Below are 13,436 nucleotides of genomic sequence, written 5' to 3' on the forward strand. Positions count from 1 at the left end.
CGGGCATTATGAACTCAAACCAACTTGGTGGCACCAAACAGCAGTCCGGTAACGGAAGCCTTCTCAGTGGACGGCCTTGCCAAGGACTGGAAGGACTTGAACCTTTGCGTAGATGTGCTTCCTCTCCAGAGTAAACCGGATTCTAGACGCCGTGTCCCTTCAATGGGACTAACGCCAGATAAACATGAAGTCCTGGAGACGTTTATAGCCGAGGTAACGGCAATAGTAAACATATTTCTACTGGTATCCGCTTTCACTGGATAACTCGCGCCATGCTTTCTTACTGAGAATATTAATGCTCTGTCTTCCACTTCTACAAAGTATGGCACTAGCCAAATTTATGGAAAGCAGTGGAGGTGGGTCCAGTGTCTTGCTGACACCTTTTGGAAGCGATCATAGGAAATAGACTGATGAGATGCCAAATGTTGTCCTACTTAAAGACAGCCAGACAGAGAAATGAGTGGCCGGTGGGACCGGTTGTGGAGCCGTTTTATAGCAGTGGCGGTACAGTTCGCAAGGTGGATTTAAATGCAGATCTTCAAGGATGAGACAGCCAAGGTGATCCTGTGACCGATCTCAGAGATTATGAGTCTCCTTTCAGAGAAGTCTTAAGCACCTGCTAAAAGTTGTGCACTGTATAATATATGAAGCCGGGAGTGTGCTGCCTTTAGTTGGAGTTTGCAAGGGTTTGAGAGCTATTTGGTGTCCATCCAGCTTGTGACTCAGATTTGCATACAAACAGATGATACAGAGGGCGCTGGACAACACTGAGGTGCTTCTGCATTGGAGACTAATGTCTGTAAGTAATGTTTTAGCTGCTTTAGCCGTTTAGCTTGTAGCTATCTTGTCTAGCGCGTAGCTACCTCGTGTAGCTCGTATCTACCTTGTAGCTTCTGTCTGTTGATTTCTGTGTGTTAGTTCTACAACAAATTTGCAAATAACCACTAAAATACAGAGGAGACCAAACTTGGTGTGTTTATTGGAGGACATTTTACTGTTATCTGGCTGCCGAGCTACGCACAAGTAGAATCAATGCAAACAACTTCCACAAAACCGGCTTTGTACACTTTCATAAACGTTTATGTTAAATCCAACCGCCATACCCACTTAAGGTTTAGAATCTTGTTTTAGTTGTTCGTTTTTGAACGGCTGCGTTGGACGCGATGGTAGGTCTTCCCAACGAATTTGTGTTACTTTACCTGCGTGTCGGGCTCTGCTGGGAATGAGGTTTAGTAGCCCGTCGCTCCACTGCCATATTTACATCTGAAAATAAATCAATCCATACGTTGAACAAAAAAACAATGGCATGTCAATCAGATTACGGTACGCGCAGAATGAACTGAAATTGGCCATGTCAAAGACATTCCAATGGTCCAAAATGAAAATGTGCTCCGTTACTCCAAACTTGGGCTTCCTTACTGGACGAGAAGGCAAAATGCAGCGCATGGAGTTGAAGTCTGTCAAATTGGGTTCAAAATGATGAGGAGAAAATTCTTTTCCGTCGACAAGTTGGTGGCGTGCCGCAATTCGCAAACGCATTAAAGCCATTCCGAAGTAAATGCAGAGACAATTGGGGTAAATTGAACTAATTGTACAACTGTTTATTTACTTTGTATGCTAATCATTCAATATGTCTTCAACAAAGCTTCCATGCAGAAAAGGTAAAAACATGGTAATGAATGATGTCATCTATTGAACATCCTTGTGCTGTATTTTAATTTACTAATACAACTTTGATTATCCAACACAGAAGTATAAATATGTAGCTAGCCCAGCAATTTCATTTACGAGTGTGACTTTCTTTTTATCTGCTTTTCTTATCATATGTATAAGAAATATAGTAAGGCTTGGTGCAGTCAAGCTTACCTATTTTATAACCTTTATACATTCGACCCTTTTGGGCCACAATTGCAGCTTCAGCTTCCTCTACACGTTCAAATTGTACAAATCCATATCCACGGAACATGGAAACGCCTGAAAAAAGGGAAATTTTAAGTGGTACAAAGAAACACTGGAGTGGATACCTACCCATTTAGCCAAGCACGGAGGGAATAAAGTTACAGTGTTACAAGCTTAGGAGTCAAGACAAATAAAAGCTGCAAATTAGATGGACAAATGTCTACAGTTAATAGCTGTGAATTTTTTTTGCTTATGATGATATATTTACTGACCAATTATCTTTCCGTATGGATTGAAAAGATCTTCCAGCTCCTTCTTATCCATGTCGGATGTTGGCAAATTCCCAACAAAAATCCTTCGTTCCATTTCTCGGGGGTCGTTGCTGCTGCAGGTGCGTGAGAATTGCACCGGCGATGGACTCCGGCTTCGACGACGAGACATGAGTTGATCCCAAGGTTTAGCGGATGCGTTCTTCGTATGTTCGGAAATGCCCGGAAATGTTTAGTTTTGAGCGGATACAAGCGTCCACGATCCTGAAACATGTCAATGGGGTGACAGAAGAGATTAAAATTTCTCCGTAAAATGAAATGTCGTAAAGGGAGCAAAGAAGTTGCGCATCGGAAAATAGGAATTTTAAATTACGCAGGAAACGCATCAAAGATTTGGAAATTCTTGAACGACGAGCGGCCAGGTGCATTCCGTTAAAAAGCATGTTCTCGAAATGTGGATCCATGGTTTGAATTTGATGCAACAACGATTGGGATTGTTTTATTTGGGTTTTATTGGTGGCCACACAAGTTCTCCAACCAGCTCGGCAAAGATCATCGCTGCAATTTGTACCACTTTGTACTGGTTGCAAAATTAAAATCGTGATCCAGGTTATTCCATTTCAAAATGTGTTAAGACAACGTAACCCAATTTGTATTTGAAACAAAGAAAATCATAAATTAGAAGAAGAGAAAATTGCCATTAGTTTTATGATTTTTTCCCCCCACTGGGATAAATACAGGGTTTTGAGTCGTGTTTTTATTTGCCTGGGTTAGGGCATTTCTTGTGCCCCCGCTCTCGATTAGTAATTGCTGGATGACGGTTGGTCGGCCGACGTCCTATTTGTGGTCTGCAACCCCAAAAATTTACGAATAAGCTTCGACGCGTGTCGTTCGCCCTCTCCCCCAGTCGACGAAACGTTTTGTCGTTGGTTGTTTGTCGTCAGCACCACCTGAGTGTGCCTTCTTTTATTTTACATGATCAAACTCGCTCACAATGCACCATTCGAAACCTTCAAGAACCCCCTGTACAATGAAAACATTTTGTCTTGGCAAAAACACACCCAAGTCCAGGAAAAACGAAAAGATGTACATTGCCTGTTCAGACTGATGAGCCCCTGTGAAAGCGTACACACTTTTAAAGTTCAAAATGAAATTATTTATTTGAATGTTGAAAAATCAAGGTCCGAGACGGCAAAATCCAGTCGTAAATTTTTCGTGTCCTCCTTGGCAGCGCCTCCACGCAAATGGTAATTCAAATGCAAATGCCCCGACGAAAAATTACGCTGGAGAAATGAAACGGTTGACAAATGCAGAAACCAAATGGCTCCCTATGAGTCTTTTGAAAGGTTTTGATGGCACGGCGCAAAATTGTTTCATTGAAAGAACAATGTAGGCATCAAACAAGAAATGTCAGGCAAACATTTATAGTAGGAGGTAATGCTGCTCAGCAAACAGCCTCACAAATACCTTCGTGGGACTCCGGAAGGTGAGGATGGTGGTTCCAATCAATTTGACAAGCGTCTGAAAGAGATCACACGAAGTATTATTAGGGGTAATTTTTCAGGGAAAATGGTGTCCAACATTCACACATCATGTGACCACATCCAGAAAGCTGGTGGGCCTTGACGTTTGCAATGCCAGAGTGGGAAAATCGACGTAAATTTCAGTTAACAGCATTGGATGGTAAAACAATACAGTATTCTCTTGTTTTCCTGCTGGGGTTGGGTTCCAAAAAATACCTGCAATAAATGAAATCCGCAAAGTAGTTAGCTTTATGTTTTACATTTAATATAAATGTTTTAAGGCTCTAAAACCCCTCACCACACAGTTTACACACTTTTCTCATTGAGACATTTACATTTTCTCACATTTATCTCTTGTTTAAACATCCTCAATGTTCAAACCTTCATATTTTTTTTATAAAACAGATATAACATTGTTAAACAAAATGCATGCAAAATTGTACACACAATATATATACGCGATATAGCGAGGCCACAAAAAGTGAAACGCATTATAGCGAGGAAACTTTTTCCACTGCACAATATTAATCACACTAGCATGTTTACACCAGTGAGTTAGATAGAATACATTACTGCAAAAAAATGTTTTGCCTTTGGCTTCTCTTTAATAATGTGACATAAGAGGGACTTTTAACTTGTAAGCACGTGTAGTTAGTTAACTTATGAATGTGTTCTACATGTTTCAAAGCCCATTTCGGACTAGCAAACGTTATATTCTTTACTTTTATAAAAGTGAGTTTATCGACTTCGTGACAATAGCGAAACAGTGGAAGAAAACGGTATTTGTAGTCATCCTTCCTACTGTTGACATCCGCTAAGCGGCGTACTTCTATGACAACCGTGGATTACAAGATACGACGATGCGCTGTGGCGTATTAACAATCGATCAAATCGCGATTTCATCGGTATTGCATCTTAGCAATTGCATTAACCGACAAAGGCGCTACTTTGTAATTGCATTACGGTCTCCAGGCATCAAATGTTGGTTCGAATCAAGCGCGAATCGAGTGTATTTGCATCCCAGCCTGCCTGTGTCGATTCGACTGTGTAACAGACAATATGGAGTCCACCGCCAAAAAACGCGCAACCCTCTGCAAATGGCGATGTTAAAAAATAAATAAATAAATACTAACCCGAAAAGGAGTAAACAAAACAGGTTTCTAAAATTAACGAGCACATTCAGTCGCTTGTTTAATCGTACTTCAACGTTCTCTTTGATGCGTACCTCACGTTGCGCGGCATTACGTACACAACCGTGTTAGCTGTTAGCTTAGCTCGCAAAGCAAACGAACTGGTACGGGGCCGAGCAGGCGTTTGCTTCCAAATAGAAAGAAGTCACGTTTCCTTCATGACATCAAGGCTATCATAGATAGATGGTTACCTTCAAAAGAGGATTTAATCTGTTTTTATCCCGTCAAATTCACGTCTCCGTTGTCTTCAAGTAGTAGTCCCTCGTTTCTTCTTCTTTAGGCTTTTAGGCCAGATGAATGCGGATCTGCATTTCTGCTACGCCTTTGCTCGCTGCCGCCGCCTGGAGGTCGGAGGTATATCTAAAGCACACACGCCATTTATATATGACGATGGATGAATTATGAATAGATATAGCAACAATATGAGCCGCATTGAGGACGGATTAAATATAAATACAACCCGACAATAAGGGAAAAAAACAGAAGTTCAAGATTGTATACTCTGTGCAAAATTACAGCAATATTTCGTACATACATTATATATATATCAGCAGTGATATTTAAACATAAATAATACATACAATATGTACAAATGTGAGTATAGCAGTTCTATTTTCACTTGGGAGGCAGCTCATGAACACAGTTACTCAAAATTAATTCAGAGATAGCTAAAAAGACCAATACATTTGGAAACTAGATTACTGTAATACATTTAAATTGCACTACCCCAAAAATCCTCACAGTAGCCGTTTGGTCTTATCGCAAAAATAGTTTATTAACAATGTTCACTTGGGATGAAACATTCGCTGTTAACAAAGCTGTGTACGCCAGCAAGTTTGCGTCCAACTCGGCAATCTGACATTTCAAATGCACTGGGGGGAAGAGGGGGAGGAAATGTGACATGACACTGAGCAGAAGCTAGCACATGCAGAATGCACTCTGGGAATGCTGCTTTACTGGCTAAATGACCATTGTTTTCCAATACATTTTCACAGCGACAACATTTATGTGCACTGTCCTGTCATGTCAAGTGTGCTTGTTATGCAATATTGTGCATTAACTGCAGCAAACAATGCATCTTTGTACGTCCATAAGCGTATCTGGTAACAGAAAATTGAACAGAACAAGCAGCCTTCATGAAAGCACAGGTTAGTCCAGGGGTGCTTAAGTTCGTTCCTCGAGAGCCCCTATCGAGCCTGTTTTCCATGTTTCCCTCCTGCAGCCAGCTGAATATAATGATCAGCTTATCAGCAAGCTTTGCAGAAGCCTGATAACGATCCTGATCATGAATCAGGTGTGTTAGTGGAGAGAAACATGGATAACAGGCTGGATAGGGGCTCTCGAGGACCGAACTTGAGCACCCCTGGGTTAGTCTATCAATGTGCAACAGAGGCAAATGAAGGGGGGCGGGGGGGTTGCAGTCTGCCTGAGGAAGGTTGTTGGACAGGCATTGAAAGCATACTCGAGCCAATGACGATGCCTTCAGGGACCCAACGGACAGTCTGATGACTCTAATCCGTTCCCAACAGTACATTTGTTTTATCCCAGCGTCAAACTGTCATACATGACTTCACTGCACCTCTAGACCTCAATTCAACAACAGAAACAGATTAATTATCTTTTTCTGAAAGAGAGACATTGATGACAAGTACTTTGGTCACCAGTAGTCATGTTAATGACTGTTGAGCAATGTTTAGCATTGTTTTATTTTGGTAGGTTTCTACTTCCTGCTTAACATTCATGACTGAGCTGGAGAATGGCAGGATGTGATTTACATTTAGTGTGTCCTAGTTGTGCGGTCTTACATTTGAAGTGTATAGTTAAAGGGTGATTTACAGTTTAATCTATTACAGGGGTGAGTCTGTTAGCATAACTGTTACAACATGACATATTGACAGTACAGTTCAACAACATGACAAATAAATGCCGAACACTAACTGTCTGTAGTGCATTTGAGGTTCATTCTGAAACAGCTCATTATCCCTAACTTCTTGTGAGTGGTGTAAAGCTACAGATGAAATGTTTGCATTTGAGTCGCAAGAACAGACACACACTCAACTGGTCTATCAAGTCAGGTAGAGAATGTCATTAATGGCGCACCAGAACAGAGAAGGCACCAGGAGGGGGGAAAACAAACTCCTCACTGTCACTCATCCAACGCCAATAAAATACGCAAAGAATGACAAACCGTTGGAAACCTGCACGAGCAAATCACGCTAACAAGACAAGTTCCGGGCTAACCAGTTGAGCGCAGATTCCAGCGGCCGGCCGGCGGAGATGCCAGTGAGCGGAATCCATCATGCCCGCCACTGCTTCCAGGAAAGTTTTGCAGAGTCTGTCAATCATACTTACTGTCTCGTGTTGTTTTAACCACTTTCCACTGCGCTAATTGACAACACGAGCTAGTAATCACATATCAAGTAGCGTGGCGAGCATTCCTGTGTTGCGTGTTTGTCGCGTTACGGGAGCACAGAGGCAATTAAGCCGTAATGCGCGCAAGGCAAGAGCAAGAACAGCGGCCGTTTGTCGCTCTCAACGAGAAAGCCTCGGCCGCAGCGCAGTTCGCAATGACAACACAATGAGAAGGGATGTAGAAAATGTACAAAAAGGCACTAGCTGTTAACGCAAGTGTCGATTTAGCGGGGGAAACGCTTTGGACGGGACCTTCCTCAGAGAGACAGGATATTTGCGAGGAAGGACGCTGCCCACCCTCGCTCGACAACATGGCATTCTAGCATGCGCCTCAAATCACTGCCGGGTTACAAAATATAAAATAAAACATGCTTTTTCTTTTAAAGACAACGGAAAGTAAATCAACAAAAAATGTTTGTTTTTTTCTCCAAACATCAATTTCTATTATAAAGTTCATTCCTGTATGTTTTGCGTATGATTCGCCTGCCTGACTCCTACTATGAAATGCAGGATACAGTACAAAGATGCCACTAGGGTTGAAAAAGACAGTCATTTTCATGGTTTTCTTCTCTCGCTCCTCGTTTCTTGATTTTCACATTGGCGTCTTGACGGATGGCTCACAACAACGTGCAGGCACTTCGCTTCTTGCGTTTGCGGACCTGGAGCGCCGCTCTGGTGGCCATCTCGAACACCTCCCGCACGCCGTCCTTGGTCTTGGCAGAGCACTCCAGGTAGCCAAAGGCGTTGATCCTATTGGCCATTTCGCGGCCTTCCTCAGTCTTGACCGGCTCCTGTATGGTAGACAGCGACGGTCCAGACAGATGATGCACACAATGAATTAGTTTCATGGCACAAGAAGGCATGATCAAACCATCCATCCAAGTTATCGGTGAGTGCACAATTTGTTCGTAGACGTCGATATACAGGCCAACTTTTTATTTTATTTTACAGCAATGTTATTTTAGTATTTCCATCATCAGCAATCCTCACTTCTCCATCTCCATGTCCAACTCTGCAGGCTTAGCTGCACTACACATCTGAACTTAAAATCTCTAAATGTGGTATTTTTAAGACTTCTGTACGACCAAATCTAAAGCCGGACAAGTAATATTAACTCATTTGCTCTAAACGTATAAATACATTATATTTTAAATATTACCATGCTAGAGCATACAGAAGGCTTTGATGCAGCCTCTGAACTGAAGAGAATGCTTAAAGCAATGGTAGTTTACAAAAAACGACCAGTAGGTGGCAGCAGAGGATACGAGATCCACCAGGGCCATGTTGTAAAACGCGCTTTCAGGTTTGTGAATAATGATAAAACTTGGTTATATTCTAATGCTAATTGCTGCAAAATGGAAACAGATTCAAATATACTTTTTCTTACCTGACAAAAGAAGAGACTCTAATTTTACCCTTGGTAGGTTCCATGTTTTTATAGCAATAGAACACAATATTCTGTGGACTTTGCAAAATCAGTCAAAATCCAGTAAAGCAGCCGGGAGCAAAGGGGGTTGCTTCAGTGAAAATGGCTGGGAGTGAATGAGATAAGGGCAATTTGAGACTTCATTGTGGAAAGTCTGACTTTTTAACTGATTAATAGCAAAGAACGGCTTAAGTCATCCATTATGCAAAAAAAAAAACAAAAAAAAAAAACAACCTCAGTGCCAAAACAGTGTTATGCTGTTTGATATTTTGTTTTGGTTTTTCTCTCCATTGAGAGGGACTGAAACGGTTCTTGCAACACCTAATAACAACATTCTCCATGCCTTTCGACCGCGTACCTGCTTCATCTTGGCCAGCTCTCTCCGCGTGTGCTCATCGTTCCTCAGGTCCTTCTTGTTCCCCACCAGGATGATGGGAACATTGGGACAGAAGTGCTTCACCTCAGGCGTCCACTTCTCAGGAATGTTTTCTGTCCCAAGAGGGGGAGAGAGGATATGAGTTGAAATACTCAAGGGGGGGTGACTATAAAAAGGAGAACAGGCAGCGCAGTCACTTTACATGATGGATTGCTCTGCAGGCTTCTCAAAGCAAGGGTGTTTTTTTTTGCTGCGTTAATCCCACTTGCTATCAGGCTGCTTAAGTACTTGACATAATCGCAAGCAGTCTAACATTTTCTGTGAATCACGGAGGAACTTGCAGCTAATCAAAACATACCTAAACTGTCCGGGCTATCAATGGAAAAGCACATTAGGATGACATCAGTGTCTGGGTAGGAGAGAGGCCTCAACCTGTCGTAGTCCTCTTGGCCAGCCGTATCCCACAATGCCAACTCCACCTGCAAGAAAAGTAGCAAGAAACGTCACTAGGTTGTTAAAAAGAGCCTTCAGTATTGTTTGCAGAAGTAATGGATCACTAGAGCAGAAAAAAATACACAAACAATTGTTACTACTATTACTTGTAGTAGTCGTGTTGTGCTATTTCCCCCACAAGGCCTTAAAGAAGAGATATTCTGCATTTTTTCAGTTCCCGGTGTTTTAACAAAAGGTTTGTTACAAGCGTCAGTCAACATACACAAATTAATAAAGAATTGCAGCACACGTCTAGTTTTGAAAGCTCAGTTCTGCCTCATGCAAACGAAGCACCTCATCGCCAAGACGCCGAATTTCAGTTGTCCATAAGTGTCGAAGATTACGTGGCGGACACATCGGTGAACACAAATATCCCACAATCGCACACAGCTATGTGAAGCTAACACAGAAGGAGCTTAGCTTAGCTTAGCTTGTCCTTTGACTTAATACTGACTTCTGTGTAACAACAGACTCTGGCACGGCAGCTCACAAAAGATTTTATTTGTTGTTGAATTTCACATGTGAAGGATTGGCAGGCACTCCAGAGACCCAACTATTTGTACACAAGTCAATTTTCCGTAATGCTGTGTGTAACATGTTAGTAGAGTCAAACAAAAAAAGTTATGTTTTTTTTTTAAGGGTCTGAAATTTGGAAGAAGTTGCTTTAACAATCAACACTCAGACCTAATCATCTTCTTGTGTTGTCACTGCTGTGGAAATATACGCAGGGATTGGCCTCATCCCTCCAAGCTGCTGATTAATTCAATTAGGGAAAGTGGGAGATTAGCAGGCATCAAACCAAATACCTTCTGTGCTTGCAAACGGGCAACCAAAAGCCACTTCTCGCTCTGCTACAATCAATTCAAGCTAAAAAGAGTATGACAAACCAAAGACCCGCTACTTAAAACTCAAAGGCAAAAAGCGATGCCTTCCGGAGAGCGCAGGCATCAGTCCCAAAATAGAGGTCTGCAGAGGCAGAGGGTGGGAGGTGGCAGCACGACGCATGGGCAAGTGGAGCGACCGTTCTCCCACAGGCTTTAGGCTTTTGGGAGCAAAAACACAAAGAACAAGGCAGACACATCTCATTTTAGAGAAAGCCCAATGCGCTTGAAGGTGAGAGATTTCAGTGAAAGCACAAATCCATTTTATCTGGTTGTATAACCGTATAATTCTGAAGGGAGGGGTGGGGTATAAATCCTCTAAAAGTCACAGTGATCCCCCCCACTGGACCAAAGTCCACTGTGTATCTGAATTTGCATTTCCTTTCATCCAAGAGCCAAAATGACAGGAAATGAGAGACTTTTATCGCATGGGAGGAAGAAAGTTCTGAGGGATGCAGCGGAGATTTGCGAGGACGGACGTCTTCGTTCCCCGTCTGAAGAGGAAGCCGGGAGGTAGTCATTTCCTGTTATGCTGCTAAGTGGTGATCCGGTGTGCAGGGAACAAATCCCTCTGACAGAATAAGACATCTACCGCTCACACTAAAACTTTGATGATAAAAAAAAAAGAGATTGCTGTAAATCTTGAACTTTTGGTGTAAGACATGGAAACTGTTTCAAACTGCGGAGAAACTTGAATGAACAAATAATTGTCCGGTTACTGACTAATTTACCTCAGGCAGGAAAGCACTGTTTTCTGGAATATCCACTATCTGGATTCCCAAATATAGTCAATCTGGTAAGATTGCGTTATAGAATACAATTCAAGAGAGTTATGTTAAAATTGGGACCCAAAATGGCTGCTGACTCCATTTCTGTTGTTCGTCTTCACCAATTCATCCCTGTTGTGTTCTTTATCGTTAGTTTGTTTACAGTATTTATGTCAATACAGTGATTTGGGGGCCAAATTTTAGAGCTGGAACAGATTCCAACTAAGCCTAAAAGATACATCAATAATTAAGATGTTTTTCATATTCTTAGCATTGATGTGTATGTGGTGCCTTGACGGTTTCTATTCTAGTGTATTTATAGTAAAAACACTTGAGGATTGCTCACGATGATGGTATGTAGTTGTTGATTCCAAGCATGCTACAAACCTGTTTGCCATCCACTTCAATATCGGCGATATAGTTCTCAAACACCGTCGGCACGTAGACTTCGGGAAACTGGTCTTTACTGAAAACGATGAGGAGGCACGTTTTCCCGCAAGCGCCATCGCCGACAATCACCAGCTTCTTCCGAATGGCCGCCATATCTGCCAGGACAGAGGGAGGAGGGTGGTCAAACAATTTTGAAAGACAGGCGAATAAATCCTGGCATTCCCGTTATTTTGATGCGCCACTTTCCCTGGAAATTGATTTTATTTGTTGACTGATTTCACTGAAGGGAAAAGAAACCACTGCAAACAGTGCTAACAAAACTAACTTTTCCGGTCTGACTGACAACCCAGCCACACGTTACGAATACCTTGTGTTAAATTAACTACTGTGACAGTAAACAGCAAACTGCTTCACCGTGTATCACACGTGACTTGGCAATGGAGACGATCACAGAAGGCACAAAAGAATGGCAGCATTTAGCAAAGATCCACCGAGACACACCGAGGCAGCGGCACAACTATTTCAGCAATGTGGCGGGTTAATGACCACACCGCCTTGCTTTCTCTAAGTAGGCTTCCTGAGACTCAGGGGCCGACGGCAGTTATGCAACACGTTGAATAGAGTTACCACAAAACAGAAGATGACCCTATCCCACGAGTTATAGAACACCAATCTGGCATACGTATCCATCATGACAGGGCACATGACAATCTAGAGCATGGGTAGGGAACCTTGGCCATCAAAAGACACTGTCCTGCCTGTTTTCGATGTCTCCCTCCTCCAACACAGCTGATTCAAATGACCAGCTCATGAGCAAGTTCTGCAGAAGCATGATCATCTTGTTCTTTGAATGAGGTGTGTTGGTGGAGGGAGACATCGAAAACAGGGATAACAGTGGCCCTTGCGGGTCAGGGTTCCATACCCACGAAATATAGAGAACCTTTTGATTTAGGTTGCAGATCTTTTTGTGGATTTTTGACCATTTCCATAGTTTAGTATGCTTTATTGCACGGGTGTGCTTTTCTGAAGCTTTAAACAATCTAAATGAAATATGATAACTTACTCATGCCTTAACAAAGACCAACTAAATGAGAAATGTTCAGTATATCTGACATAATCTTGTGAGCCCGAGTTCCCGTGGGAATGTGGACGATACCATCATGAGGCCATTCCAGGGGAACCTTTGAAGTTCTTCAACGAATAGTTAAATCATCCAAACATTATAGTACAATAGAGATATGTAATAGCATAATGTAAGTTGTTTTAGTGTGGAGATGCTAGATGGCCTACTAACCAAAAAAAAGGGGGGTTAGATGAGAAACTACAGCAGTTTCCAGGAATAGACCCGGCGGCTCATTAGATTTACCTTCTTCTTCTTATACAGGTCGCTGCGGTGAACAAAGTGTACAAAGCGAAGGCTGGCGTGTAATAGATCCGCTCTTCACACTTTAACACAACCAACTAAAAAACAAAACAAAGATAAAAGTCAACAATTGGTTAGGAAGCAGAGAGGAGGTTAAGTTTGTCCAAAAGAGGAAAAGGGCGATTGTTTGGAGTGGGAGCCACCACCCTAAATGAGTCACAACTGCTGTGTCACGCGAAAGGATTAAAATGTAGAAAAGTTAAGGCTTTGCACCCCTCCCCAAAAAGAAATCTTGATTTACCGTCTCGCCAGTCTCTTGAGTCCTCTTCCTAGATAATAAATTCCCGTTTGCAATTCCCTCCCAGTGACTTCCTCGCCTTCTTCACTGCAGTGCTCGCCGTATGATCCACAGTGAGGCAAACAAGCCCCGCCCACTTTTTCACTTACA

At 42.3% G+C, this 13,436-nt stretch overlaps 2 protein-coding genes across 7 annotated transcripts in view; both read right to left on the minus strand.

Moving 5' to 3' along the window:
- Positions 1 to 5,217, minus strand: part of ncoa5 (nuclear receptor coactivator 5) — a 13,418-nt gene extending 8,201 nt beyond the window's left edge. The window contains exons 1-5 of one of the 6 annotated variants that reach the window (XM_077572856.1): positions 5,073 to 5,217; positions 3,636 to 3,689; positions 2,172 to 2,432; positions 1,867 to 1,974; positions 1,200 to 1,263 (exon numbers count right to left, since the gene is read on the minus strand). In XM_077572856.1, the coding sequence (XP_077428982.1) occupies positions 1,200 to 1,263; positions 1,867 to 1,974; positions 2,172 to 2,340 (341 nt within the window). In that variant the 5' untranslated portion in view covers positions 2,341 to 2,432; positions 3,636 to 3,689; positions 5,073 to 5,217. Of the gene's footprint in view, positions 1 to 1,199; positions 1,264 to 1,866; positions 1,975 to 2,171; positions 2,433 to 3,635; positions 3,690 to 4,824; positions 4,903 to 5,072 lie in introns of those variants that run through there. The other 5 variants (XM_077572858.1, XM_077572859.1, XM_077572861.1 and 2 more) reach the window with 5 other exon arrangements.
- A 413-nt stretch (positions 5,218 to 5,630) lies between these two features.
- LOC144055996 (rho-related GTP-binding protein RhoA-D) lies at positions 5,631 to 13,414 on the minus strand. Its single transcript, XM_077572318.1, has 6 exons — positions 13,290 to 13,414; positions 12,992 to 13,086; positions 11,623 to 11,780; positions 9,454 to 9,574; positions 9,078 to 9,208; positions 5,631 to 8,084 (listed from the first exon to the last, which is right to left on the minus strand). The coding sequence occupies exons 3-6, from the start codon at positions 11,776 to 11,778 to the stop codon at positions 7,911 to 7,913; spliced, it is 582 nt and encodes a 193-aa protein (XP_077428444.1). The 5' UTR covers positions 11,779 to 11,780; positions 12,992 to 13,086; positions 13,290 to 13,414; the 3' UTR covers positions 5,631 to 7,910.
- Positions 13,415 to 13,436: the final 22 nt, after the last annotated feature.

The sequence above is a fragment of the Vanacampus margaritifer genome, chromosome 8 (assembly GCF_051991255.1).
Source record: "Vanacampus margaritifer isolate UIUO_Vmar chromosome 8, RoL_Vmar_1.0, whole genome shotgun sequence".
In the NCBI taxonomy this organism is placed as follows: Eukaryota; Metazoa; Chordata; class Actinopteri; order Syngnathiformes; family Syngnathidae; genus Vanacampus; species Vanacampus margaritifer.